We start from the raw sequence: 13254 nt of genomic DNA, 5'->3' as shown, positions 1-13254 counted from the left end.
CTTTTAAGACTTGGTAGCTACATACGGAATGCTTGCGTACAAGGTTATAAATGTACGACGATTTCTGTACTGTTTTCAGAGATGGAACAGTGCAATACACGGGCAGGATGGCCGGACAAAGTAATATGAACACTCGTTCTTTTAGATGCGAAGCACCTTATAGCGGAGTTCAAACCGGTGGTGGTGGTGGTGTGCGGCGTGACCACCCTTACTGCGCATGCGCAATCCCTCTCCCCCTCTCCCATCCCCCTCTCCCCTTCCCCCTCTCCTCTTTCCCTCTCCCCTCCCCCTCTCCACTCAATCTTTCCCCCACTCTCCTTTCCACTCCCCCTCTGAAACTCGGGCTCGGCATGCGGAAACGCTGCTTCGCATCGCCTCATGGTCCCCTTTAGCGGGAGATGGTGTTATTTTTTCGTATTTCTATGTAGTCTATCACTCTGCTTCATCTTCATTTGTGCGCACATTGTACAAATCCTCAAGTATGTCTTCCGCTTTCTCTCCGTCTTTCTGTTCCTCCTTGTTTAAACAATTTGTGCGAAATCAAGAATTTCTTTTTCCTCTTTAGGTTAATGTCATCGACTTTATCATCGCTCTTATGTATCTCTCTTTAAGTTGTGCGGCCTCCGCCAAGTTATCTAGCTGATTGTTGTCACCCAGCCAAGTAACAGTTATTACGTATCCCGTAGTACATAGACGCAGACTCCACTGACCGATAAGGTTCCCTCCAGCTGGCTTTCGAGGGTGCCATCTAATCTAAGCCAAATAAATATAAAGAGATAATCGAGCCTAATACAAGAAACAACAAATTATTCTGAGTAGACAGGCTGGGAGAGTGTTGGTCCCCGCGCCGTTTGGAAGGGAATGTCAATAAAGATAACCATCGCCAGTTCCGAGCATTGAAGCGTATGCCTGTTATGACACCTTGTTACAACTCTTATCTGAGAGCCTGAACTAGCTCTGATAATTTCTGGCCAAGGACCTGTGCGTCTTTGGATGTACCATGACATCCTGCATAGGAAGGCGTAACTTCGCAAATTTATGTACGTCACGCCGCCCCACTTGCGTTGTAGGGCATATGGCCTGGGGAATACAAACACTTAGCGAGGCGCTAAGTAAAATCGGCCAGAGCAGTGAAGAGAGTGTCACTGCTACAGAGTCTTGCCACGGTTTGTAGCGGTCGCCTGATAACTTTTTGCTCAATATCTGAGCTTCTTGAGGTTGGGCAGCATTGGTTGCTACGGTGGTCATTGACCTTTCCAACTTTGGAGTCACGTTCTCAGATGGCAAGTGCCAAGCGGCCCCTCAGCAGCGCTCGGTTTGCGTGCGAGCCGTTTACTGCTGTCTGGAAGGCGTACCGTGGTAGCAGGAAAACAAGGAACGATGCACGGCGGTCCATTACGTCACCCAGATGAACGAGTGACTGCGTGTTCTCTCTACGCACACTCGCGAACATGGCACCTACCCTACACTCACCATTGCCGCTTCTGACCAGTGGGAGGCTATGCTACTCAGCAGCGACCCCCATGATCAGCTCCGATGTACTTAATGTACTTGTAAAGGGCCTCCTGAGCCCCTGTGGGTGGCATCTCCCTAGAATTAGAAAATGCCCTACTGCTTTCGTAAGTTCGAAATGCGTAGGATTGGGTGAGGTGCTAGCAATTTATGATGCAAGGTCGCTTGCGCACGATATGGGAAAGATGAGCGCTCGGTTTTGTGACGTTGGTCAGTCTCTAACTCCAGGTGCCCTTGTTTTACAGCGAAAGCTGTTATGAGATCATTTCTCCGGCCGTTTTTGGCGCCGTAGTTGTCCGCCGCCGCCGCCGCCGCCGCCGCCGCCGCCGCCGCCGCCGCCGCTGCCGCCGCCGCCGCTGCCGCCGCCGCCGCCGGTGTCCGTAACCAGTATCGCTCGAAATAAGAAAAAAAAAACTAAATAAGAAAAAATTCCAGGATGGAACGAGGTTCGAACCTGGGCCCTCTGCGTGGGAGCCCAGTATTCAACCTCTGAGCCATGCCGGTGCTTGAAACTGCTTTGCAAAAAGGTCCTATACAGGCTTCATGTCGGGAAGGAACCACATTAGCATATGCAATATAGCGTGGTAGAAGATTAAAATAAGCACCAAGCGTCGCACAACGCGAATTCTGTAACCAGGCGTCAAACAATTGCGAATTGCGCAACGAGTAGGTTGTTGAATGCTTCCAACCCATTACAAAAGGGCTCTGCCATAATTCTTCATCGTCATCAGGCGCAGAATCAACAAATTGCGCATAATCCCTTACATGCATTTAGCAGGTACCAACGCTCTCTGTAGAATGACGAAAAATGGCACAGTGCCTGCTGCCCTACTTCTAAAAAATTACAATTATTTATAGCGTAGTGGGTTCCTCGCAAGTGCACTTGTATTGGTTGCCAAGGAAGCCCATAAGCGCATGATCCACTTCCTCGGGGTCTCAGTAAGATTACAATGATTTATAGCGTAGTGGGTTCCTCGCAAGTGCACTTGTATTGGTTGCCAAGGAAGCCCATAAGCGCATGATCCATTACCTCGGGGTCCCAATAACGTTCTTCGCCCCCCCCCCCCCGTCTCTCTTCCACGTCAACGTATACAGCATGACGGGAGAGGGAAATAGCGACCGGGCGTCACCCAATGCAAATTACATAACTGGTGGGCCGTTTAAAGATTCCAACCCATTACAAAGGGCTGAGCCATAATTCTTCATCGTCATCAGTCGTCACGTCAACAAAGTGCACATAATGCCTTACAGACGTGTAGCTGGTGCCTCGCTTCTCCATAGAATGACGAATAATGGCTTAGTGGGTGCTTCCCAACTTCACAAAAAGTTTGATTTGTGGCGTAGTGGGTACCTTTCTAGTGTACTTGTATTGTAGCCCCAAGAGAGCTTAACGGGCTCTAGAAACGCCGCTCTTCCAGCTTTCGCTGTGACTGTGCTGCGGTTTCAGCGCAGGCCTGGCGTTTTTTTCACCTTGATAGCAAACAACCTTAACGTTGGCTGTAATAACAACATGAGTTTTTGAACAGGCTTTAGAAAAAAAAACAGTGCTTGTTGTTTCGTAAAAAAAACAAAAAAAGAACAAGTTTTCAGTTAAAGCAGTAACATTATCGTTTTCGTCGAAGGCGCCACTTGAGAACGAAGAAAGCGATGATTTTGAGCAAGAGGTCCATGCCCAGCAGTATGGCGAACTTTACGGAGAGGTAGGCGTGTTCGGCGTCCAGCTTGGCCAGTATTTCGCGCGGGTCACTCAGGAAACAGAAGCTGTCGTCGTCACAGTCGAGCTCTTCACGTCCGTGCCCGTAGATGGCGTACAGCATTCCCTGGTGGGCGTGGTAGACGTGCGACGTGTACGTGATCCAGGCGAAGGCCTGGTGCAGGTGGCGCACCTGGACGAAGTAACCGCAGAACAGGAACGAAGGCGCCGCCGCCGGCAGGGCCACGAACAGGGCAGTCTGCAAGAAAGCGATGCCGGCAAGTGAGAGAGAGAGAGAGGAACAGGCGGAAAGACAAAAAGGTTAGCCATCTTAGATCGGCTGAGATAGAGAGAGAGAAATGTAATGCCTAAAGGCAGGGAGGTTAACCGGAAAATAAATATCCATTTTGCTACCCTGCACAGGGGCATGGGTAAGGGGAGATAGAAAAGCAACAAAGGGTCAGAGAGGGAGAGGAGTAGGACGATGAGTAGAAATACACCCATACGTACGAGAAGTGTGGTTAGGTGTACAAGCATAGCGCTCAGCTACTCATTAAAAAAGGGCAGGTGTATGCACGGGCGCCAGGAGGGTGGGGGGGGGGGCTGCCTCACCCACCCTGGAATTTCGGATAATATTTGTATGTGCAGTAGCAATAAGCTACACAGCTTGATTAGCACAATCAGGTCCTGTATATCCGCGTGAAACGGGCTTCAGGATGCCTGCCAACGCCGCACGTTACTCACTATTGACTAATCTTGCCGGACATGTAACGGCAGTGAAAGAAAGGATGTCTGTGCTGAATGCTCCCCCCCCCCCCCCTTACTCCACTTTTGCAGATGCACCCCCTTGCACAAAGTTCTGCGGACGTCCTTGGGCGTGTGAGTGGAAGCGCAAAATCAAAGACGGTTTGTGTTTGGCTATTTGTCAATAAAGGGGGCGCTGAGACGGCGGCCTTGGGTTAATTTCTGCGTGACAAAAATAAAAAAAAGGCAACATTAAAGGAATGATGTTGGCCGGACTAAAGTTAACTGTTTAGAGTTGAATGGTATCGCAAAGTGTACTGCACATGCTCAAGCTGTCCAGAAGGATGGAAAGAAAGCGAAATGCAGAGAGCCCAACCAATGTACATGCTGGCTGGGTACCCTGTGTTGTGGAAAGGGTATTTTCGGTAAGGTTGCAATACCAAAATGAGACAAGTGCCTGTAGTTCACGCTTGTCAGCCGAGGGCGCCCGATGAAGCTTCGTACGGCAACGATGCCGCTTTGTATAACGCGGCGCAACTATAGAGGAACAGCGTTGCTTGTATTTCGCAAGAAACGATGGCCCTGTTGCTTTGATGTAGCAATAAATAAGTTTTGTAGTTTAGTTAACAGTGCTTCTCGCGTTCATTTTTCTGAATTTTACGTCGCACCTAAGGATCATTGATGATGGCTTGTAAAAATAACTAGCAATCGTGACTCTTTTATCGTTTTACTGAATCAAAAGTAAGCTGGTGCACCTTTTTTTACAGAGAAATAAAATGACCAACAGCACGCAGTTGAGCAACAAAATAAGAAAACGCGCTGTGGGAGCGCCGACGACCGCATGCAGACGCAATATGTATTAGCGTCAAACTGCGCGCTCGTAGCACCGAAACGTGTATTTGGGTTTAGTTCTCTTTTCTACCGCTCAGTGCGCTACTGTCACTTGGGTCGTTATGCTCTATAAATAATACTCCTTTGCTCGCACAACCCTTTTTAGAGAAAGCGTATGTAATCTTGACTGCAATTATCTAGTCGGCGAGGCCAGCGTACGGATTGCGTGCTGGGTTACTTAACAGCTGATGGCGAGCGGGCACTAGCGTCAAGAACGCGATAAAGACAGGACGGGTGCTATCTTGTCCGCTGGTTCCAGCTGACTCGCAAACCGCCAAATATGGCTGCCCCCTTCAAGCGATGAAATCTTTTGTCTATAGTAGGAATGCCCTCTCTTTAGCCTCTATTTTAAAAGTATCTTAAAAGGAAGCTGAAGTGGTTTTAGAATTCGGTAAAACTTTGTTGTGAACACGGGCCGACATTATTGTTGATAATGGCGTAATTTTTTCCGCTGTTGTGGCAGCAGGAGCTTAAAAATACGCGAAAGAAAAGTGCGCCTTGCTCCGCCCACGCGAACACGCCGAAAGTGCGCGCGTGGAAAAGAACTAACCGGAACTACGTCATCGTTGGTAGCTTTGGCGGAGCCGCGCAGCACTGTCTCATCTTGAATCGTGGCCTCCATGACTAGTTCCGGCTGCGCGCGTTGGTGGAACTGATCGCAAAGGCCATGCTTTAACAGTGCTGATGTTGCCGACGACGCGGCCCACCGAAGATGACGTCGCCACGTTCGCTCAGCATCTCAGGAAGCCCTGCGGCTGCAGCCGCTGTTTTTTGCTAAGAAATGCTATTTGCGTTCACTTATGTGAACTCTTACATTGGTTTTGGAATTCAGCAGGGATCAACCTATGACTACACACTCCAAAGTCATTTTTTTAAACGGTGCTTCAGCTGCCCTTTATTGATATATCCCTATAAATAGTCTCACATGAGCCTCGATACACATCCTTTACTCGACCGAGTTGATCAGAGTGCCATCAGCCGACTGGAAATGACGCCGCGATTATGAACTACTGCTGCCGATTATCGCTCATACGCAGTTTCCGTTTCTGTCTAGACAAGGCGCTGCCGCCATTTTCCAGTCAAGGTGGAACGTTGAGTGGAGAGACGTTCCCGGCAGATGCCGCCTTCGTCTCTTGACTGAATAGTGCTTTGTAGGTGCAACAGTCAACAGCAACTTTTTTTTTCTTGTAGTGTTGACTTTCGTTTACATCATCGTATGTTTTTTCTGCTTCCGTCTAGGAAGGTATTTTTGTGGTGCTTTGTTAATTCGTTATCAGCTTGTTTTTAGACGTAACATGCTTGTGAAGTTCTAGGGCCGCATAATGCGGGGCTGAATGCACACGTGCACATGCCTTTGTGGGGAGCAGTGGAGCGAGTAATGTCCGATGAGTTAGAGATATGACAGTGGGCAGGTTATCGCTCCGGGCACACACTTCGGTGTGAACAGCAAGCGTTTTTTCCTCGTGCTGGCTGGATTTGTTATACTGATGCTGCTGCGAGCGCTTCGGTGCCAGCGTCTGTCTGAACTGTCCTCAAGCTCGGCTGATGACACAGCCGCGAGCTGTCACAAAAGACAGTTATGTGACAGGGCCCTTCACTGACGCGAGTGGAAGCAACCGTAAGGGCACCTCCGGCTGCATCGTGTTGTTTGCGCGCACTCGCATTTCCTCGTGCCTTCACGCTGTTACTCAGCCTGTCTATATGGTTGGCGATACACGATCGACAGCTACAACCGTGGTCTCCCGTTTTTTGCTTGCTTACGTTCCTTGTCCTACTCTCTATATACTTTTGGCAGACCTATTGCGACTATCTTTTAATACGGAAACAATTTTTTGGCACGAACTGCATGAAAAAGCGCGCGTGCGTGTGTTTTTATGAGTCTATGCGCGTGTGCATGTGTGAGTGTGTAAGGGTGCGTGAACAAGGACGTGCCAACAGGAGTCCAACAGGAGATTTAATTGGCTTTGTTTAGGAAAGCATACAGAACCTCTACAGTTTCCGCAACAAGTAACTATCCCATGAAGTCGGAGCTACCAGCACTGATTTGCGCTGTCTATGTTTTCTGGTGTTGGCCAACTAACAAACTATAGATAAGCAGAAAACTTCTGATATAGTAAGAAAGCAGTACAGTACAGCTGCTACAACAGAAAATTGCACCATGTAGTTAGCGCAGAGAAACAATAGGCCAATAAAATTTTGCCGCACCAATTTGCCATACTACAGAGTCAGCGCCGAAAGATTATAGACCAGTGCAATAGCCGCGATAAGTATAATTGTGGGTAAAGCACAGTTGGTGAAAAAAGAAAACAGAAAAATAAGCGCGACCGTTTTATTTTTTCAGTAAGAGATAGAATTCAATTCCTGCGAGAAGAGACGCGAACGAAGCACCTTTGTCAAATCGGTGGATTCAGGATTTCTATTCTTGATGTTGTTTTATATCCTTCTCGAATGGCCCGAACGACGGTGCCAAATTTCGTCGCATTTTTTTCTTATTCTGATCAATCGCAGATCGTAGATCGTCAGTTCACGTGCATGTTCGTGTCCTTGAGGCACGCGCGCAGGGAGCCAGAGCGGGAAGTATCTCGAGCTATTGACTTACTTCCAGGGAGAGATAGATTTCACCCCGGACTCGAGACTGCGCTTGCCTTTACGACTGCAACGACGCGAAGCGCCTATATGCGCAGCTGTGTCTACAAACTCTGTTGCTACGCGATCGCGCTCACCTGCATACTGCTGGCGGCTGAGACGACCAGCGCGATGGCCTGGCTTGTGGCGCATGTCTGCACAGCCAGCAGGACAACGGCAGCCACGCGATGGAAGTCAAATGGCTGCGCGGTGGACCAGTGCAGGATGCACATCATGACAAGGGGTCCGCCAATCTGTGTGGAGCACAAGATAAACAATTAAAAAAGTGAAAAAAAAAATGTTCACGTAGAACCAACTCATGTAGTTATCGATGCATATGCAGGAACAACTTCATGAATGTATTGTGATTGAAGGATTCAATTATAGATGTCGCAACGTTCACTGTTGTCCAAACTTTGCAACTTTATGTTTCATGTTACGGCTCACCACACAATTGTCTGTGCCAACAGACATTTTGTAGCATTTATTGGAAGCCTGCTGACTTGATTGTTGCATTTAACAGTGGGAAGCAAATGTAGGCGTTCTGGTAAAAGTAAGGGGATAATTTACAAACAATAACGCCTCGCCTTCTCGCCCCTGGCTTCACCTTTCGGAAAAACTACCCTGAACTACGTCACGGATATGCGTTAAGAGCCGCTTGGAAAACCTATTGCCCCATTAATTTCCAAACGATGATGTGCGTAACTCAGTGACGTAATATCCGTAGCGTACCTCAGTAAGATAACTAATCGCAACGTAATATAGCTATATGTACTATCCCGCAAAGTTGCACACGCTTTAGTGCTTTAAAATATTCCCCGTGGGATAATTTCTAACATATTTACTGTATAATATTACTCCTGGTAGCTCATGTCATATATTAAAACAGCGGCCCTCACGTCTTCAAATTCCTACACGTCGCCATCTTAGGTTAATACAGTCGTTACAACAGGAAGAAAATACTTATTATTTGTTTTGCCTAAGTGTGTCTTATCACAATGGTTTCGCGTCCTGAGCCATAATTTGGGCCGCTTGTAGGTTTTTACAGGAAAGTTGCACAGTGTAACTTTGATATTGTTCGAAAGACCCATACAATGTTCTGAAAACGCGCATATTTAATGTGTTTTCTTACCGTAAAAGGTAGCTCAGTGATGATTCTAGCGACGTAGTACATGCTTGGACTGTACCAACAGTTTCGATGTTCCCTCAGTAAGACGCTGAGTTCTGTAGGGACTAAATGAATTTAAATGAGTTCAGAAAGTGAGTTAAAATCAGGTTCTCTTGGGCGTAATGAGAGTACGAACGTCAAGACGAGACGCAACGAAAGCTATGGCAGCACGAGGCATGCATACTTACATATCAACACGGTCGGCATGATGGACTGGAAAAGTATGATTGCCAGAGCTACGAGAAACATGGCGGCGTTGTTCATGACGCGGGTTGCTCTGTTGCCGATGCCGTAGTACATCATAGTTAGCAGAGCAGAAAAGAACAAGTAGGCTATTAGGCGGAGCTGCGACGCAACCTAATGGGGAAAGGGAAAAGAAGGAAAACGAAAAAGTGTTATATTTTACGTGACCGTCAATCTGTTATCTCTTCAGCAGCATCAAAGCAGGCCCGCAGCCAGCGGGGGGGGGGGGGGGGGGGGCGGCTACGAGACCCCCCCCCCCGGAATCTTGGTGAAGTAGGTGTTTTTACCAAAACTAAATAATGAAAATAGGTGTTTTTCTCAAATAGTCAAGGTTTTCAGGAAGTGCCCCCCCCCCCCCCCCCGAAAAAAATTCTTGGCTACGGGCCTGCATCAAAGCATACTTGGGGGTAGAAACCAAAAAAAAAAAGAAAGATTGTCTCCTGGCTGGCATTTCCTGTTTGTTTGACATAGGTTATATCATTCTCAATAGCTTTTAAAAACCGCACGTACTACGTATCCTGTGCGCTGTGTAAACATTCTTGCGGTAGTGCTCGACAGTTTCCCTGAGGTGTCTTTCATTACATTTATGTCCATCAGTGCCATGAGCTCATTTGGCCTAATTATATAATTTTAGTTTCCACTTGACTGCTCACAAATGAGGCTAGATATAATTGGCTGCAGCTCTGTGTTAATATAATGAGGTATAGTTCCGCTAGTTGTGCATTGCGTCTGGTTGCACCTTACTTCGCACATTAACGTTTTGCTAGAAACGACGACCCAATGCACCTATAGACAGTGTCAAGATGTTTAGTCGTTTCGTTCTCTATATCCTGTTATTGTGCAGATAAATGCGTCACCGTTAGCTAAGCCCTCGCTGTATATTTACGCGTACGTTCCCATTGTCTCGTAAGTTACCCATGCTGTCGCAGTTAGTTTGTGTACACTTGCTGCGCAATTTAAGTATGTCATATTATATGGACAGTAAAGGAAGTATACGGTGTTAAACTTACCTTATTTCTGATCTGGCAAAGGAAGCACCGCTTCAACAGTACGCCAAACTGCAGAAAAGCGCTGGCGTTTATTTTGTACAAGTTTCGTTCATGTTGCTTCTCCTGGAACAACGACATCCCTCTCTGAATTAAAAGAAAACTGCGAGGATCTATGTATTTGCAAGAAATATATTACGCCAAAGAATGTGCCCTTAGAACAAATTCTCTGATTATATGCCGAGTGGAGGTTTGCAGAAATAGTTGCATTCGCTATAATTAAATGAAATCACTCTTATCCTAACTCATGAAGCGCCTGTTTGTTAAATATACTTATGAAGTTCATGTAGCTATAACCAAACTTCTAGCCGGAATAATTTAACGATTATATATTAGTTATCTTTCTGCGTTATCGCAAGGTGCATCCAGATGAGAACGAGCAGGAAAGTAATTACTTTGCAGTGTAATATTTTATTGCCCCTATCATTGCCTCTATTCACTGATTATCTACTTCTCAGGCAGTGTCATAGCTGTATAACGGTTATCTCAGTTTGTTGATGTACTACCATTGCTTTCTTGGTTTCAATTATGTGCATATTTACCTCCAAATTTCGTACTAAGGATAAACAAAGTAAACCGTTCCGTGTAGGATGAGTACAACGCGAATTATTCCTCCGAGGAAAACGTACAAAAAAAAAGAAAACACGAAACTCAACTCTCCTCAAAAAGAAGAAAAAAAGGAAAAAAGAGAAAAGTATTCGGAAAAGTAGTTAGTTGGTGGCACTTATTGCAAATCACTCTTATTCAAAAGAACAGACCATATTTTAGTTTTCTGAGTACCATTCATTATAGGGAACAGCTCTCAGCTCGAGCTTGAGACCTTTGCGAACTTGGCACAGCAGAAGAATGTTATAGTTTAGTAAATTGTGACTGAGTCATTGTCACATCGCGATGCGACAAAAATTAGCACATTTTTTTTTCTGTGCGTCGACTTACCACTTCCGTCATCACTCTCCCGCCATATTGGGTTAGTTCCGGGTGGTCAAACGTATTTACGCCGTTGTCAATAAGAAAACCAGGTTTAAAGGACCTTGCCAATTGTTTGGTTAACTCCCCATGCTCTCCGGATGCTATTTCTGTAACTTAATATAGATAATAAAGCATGATTCGTACGTTTCACTTATTGAACGGGGGCATAAGATTAACAAACAATTGTTCAATGGCGTCGTGATTGGGATGCGTGCAAGAAAGTGCATCAGGCAAGCTCTTTTGGAATCAAGCGAGCAGGTAGGAGACGTTACATCCAATATAATCATGTGTCCTAATACATTTGTGAGATATATAAGAATTATATGGTGCAGTTAAATTAAAGCATAACAGCGTAACGTCACGACTGAAAGAGGCCCGATGTGCTTCGATTATTTATAATTGAACTGCGGACAAAGAATAGCGTAGTGATATCTGTGTTTTTGTAGAAATAATTCGAAAATCACAAGAAATCGCATTTTGTTTTGTTGTGGCTGGCACTAAAAGAGAAGCTTTTGTTCTAAGCTTTCTAATATGTAAAACAGCGCGAATAAACCAGAAGCTACTGAAGGAACGAGTATAAGAGGTTGTATTCATAATACATGGGTACAATTTCTAGGGACTCTATCAGTACCTAACCCTGTGTTGTGAGTGTACTTCAAGCTGCTTGAGGTTTTATTTCTAAGGCCTACGTGCTCGTTGTGTTGAAGAAAAAAAGATTAGAGCACTGCGCATATCTGAGCCTTTCTCCACTTTACACAGTATGTGCGAAAAAAAAAAAAAAGAGTGCGAGTGGGTCTCCCCAAAGCGATTCAAGTGAGGCTTTTGTGCTGTCAGAAGTATGACTCACTGAAATCGGACGGATTATGATGTATCGGACAGTTGAGATTCTGAGCGGCCAGAAAGGGAAGCAATTTGTCGACGGGACCATTGTAAATGCACATGCCTTCCGAGATCATGTACAGCTGAAAGGTGAACGTGCGTTGTTACTAAATCTGTCTTTTTCCACTAATACATGTCATGACGCGTCTATGCGCATGCGCCGAAGCAAATACAGGGTCATCCTTTTAGGACTGGCATATTTCTTTGGGCTGTAGTTTTGTTACAAAATATCCGATTTTAATGCGCTTTGCGGCAAAACATTCTGGAAGGACGAAAATTAAATGGCCCATCCCGTCTCTTTACGTGCAATGCGGAAGAAAAAGAATAATTAAAAATTAACAAAAACTCTAAAATACTGTACAAGGAGAGATGGCTTGGCTTGCGCCTATGAAACATCGTTACAGACGCTGATTACCGTGCGGCATACCAAACGGGGTTAGTAAAGGCTCGCCTTAGCAGATCACGTGCTCTGTGGAGGCGACACGGGTATACATCTGTTGGCAAAAAGTCAAATTGTTCTGACTTAACATTATGCACTCCCTATTGTATGGAATTGCGCGGAATGTCGCGGGTTTCGTTATTTCGTATTTATTCTTTTTTTTTTTTCAGAGTAACACATCAAAAACGGGACAGGCCACTTAAATTCCATTCTTCCTGAGCGTTTTGCCGCAAATCGCAATAAAATCAGAGAATTTGTAACAAAGCCGCAGCCCAAAGAAATTGGTCAGTTCTAAATGAATCACCCTGTATATCTTAAACCTGATACACACTAACGGCAGTAAGTATGGGCCAGCAGCGAGCATAAAAAGCCAACATGTTTGATATAGTAAGGACGTTTTACCTCGAAATCTTCATTATTGTTCACGACTATGCAAATGATGGTAGAATACGAGAATACAAGAGATTGTTGTTCTCATTTTCTTACCTCAGGTGCAGGGTAGCAAACCGGATCGTCTGGTTATGCTCCCTGCTTTTCCATACTTCGTTCTCTCTCTCTATAGTCCACTAACAGCCAATATTTAAGTCTCCTCACATGAACAGGGCAATACAGCCAGTGAGCAGCCTCTGTATTATTAATTTATTTCCGGGCACAAAGATGGCTCTTATTCTATACGTTTGTTATGTCAGTACCAGAACGATAGTTTATAAAACGTTCGTGCATTAGGTCAACCCTTCCCTTCTCAGCTACCTGTCATCCATACTGTATTACACCACGGCAGCTTATGTACACAGTGCCAATGCCTTATTATTTTTGGACGCGGAGCGACTACTGCGCTCTAGCGAGAATTTAATTGCAGCGACTTGCCTTGTCAAAATGCGAAAAGAGAGTAGCGCTCGGATTGTGTATGGAACACAGTACTGTGTGCCCGCATGCGGCTAAGGACCGCAACACCAGAACGCACCTCAGTGCTGAGCTGCTGTCGAGGCCACTGTAAGCAAAAACAGAGAAATAAAACTTTGCAGGTTCAGCTTGCAATAACACT

The 13254-nt window shown here is 45.8% G+C and overlaps 1 protein-coding gene across 1 annotated transcript in view; it reads right to left on the bottom strand.

Annotated features, from left to right (window-relative positions):
* LOC119393950 (uncharacterized) overlaps positions 1-13254 on the bottom strand; it is a 49108-nt gene that overhangs the window by 27292 nt on the left and 8562 nt on the right. Inside the window, exons 5-12 of the mRNA XM_049415878.1 lie at positions 13073-13200; positions 11739-11867; positions 10859-11004; positions 9887-9988; positions 8822-8990; positions 8598-8698; positions 7564-7719; positions 3120-3464 (exon numbers count right to left, since the gene is read on the bottom strand). Of these exons, the coding sequence (XP_049271835.1) occupies positions 3120-3464; positions 7564-7719; positions 8598-8698; positions 8822-8990; positions 9887-9988; positions 10859-11004; positions 11739-11867; positions 13073-13200 (1276 nt within the window). The remainder of the gene's footprint in view (positions 1-3119; positions 3465-7563; positions 7720-8597; positions 8699-8821; positions 8991-9886; positions 9989-10858; positions 11005-11738; positions 11868-13072; positions 13201-13254) is intronic.

Source organism: Rhipicephalus sanguineus, chromosome 5 (assembly GCF_013339695.2).
Source record: "Rhipicephalus sanguineus isolate Rsan-2018 chromosome 5, BIME_Rsan_1.4, whole genome shotgun sequence".
Lineage (NCBI taxonomy): Eukaryota > Metazoa > Arthropoda > Arachnida > Ixodida > Ixodidae > Rhipicephalus > Rhipicephalus sanguineus.
The sequence above is the reverse complement of the archived record's forward strand: the minus strand, read 5'-3'. Positions and strand labels throughout refer to the sequence as shown.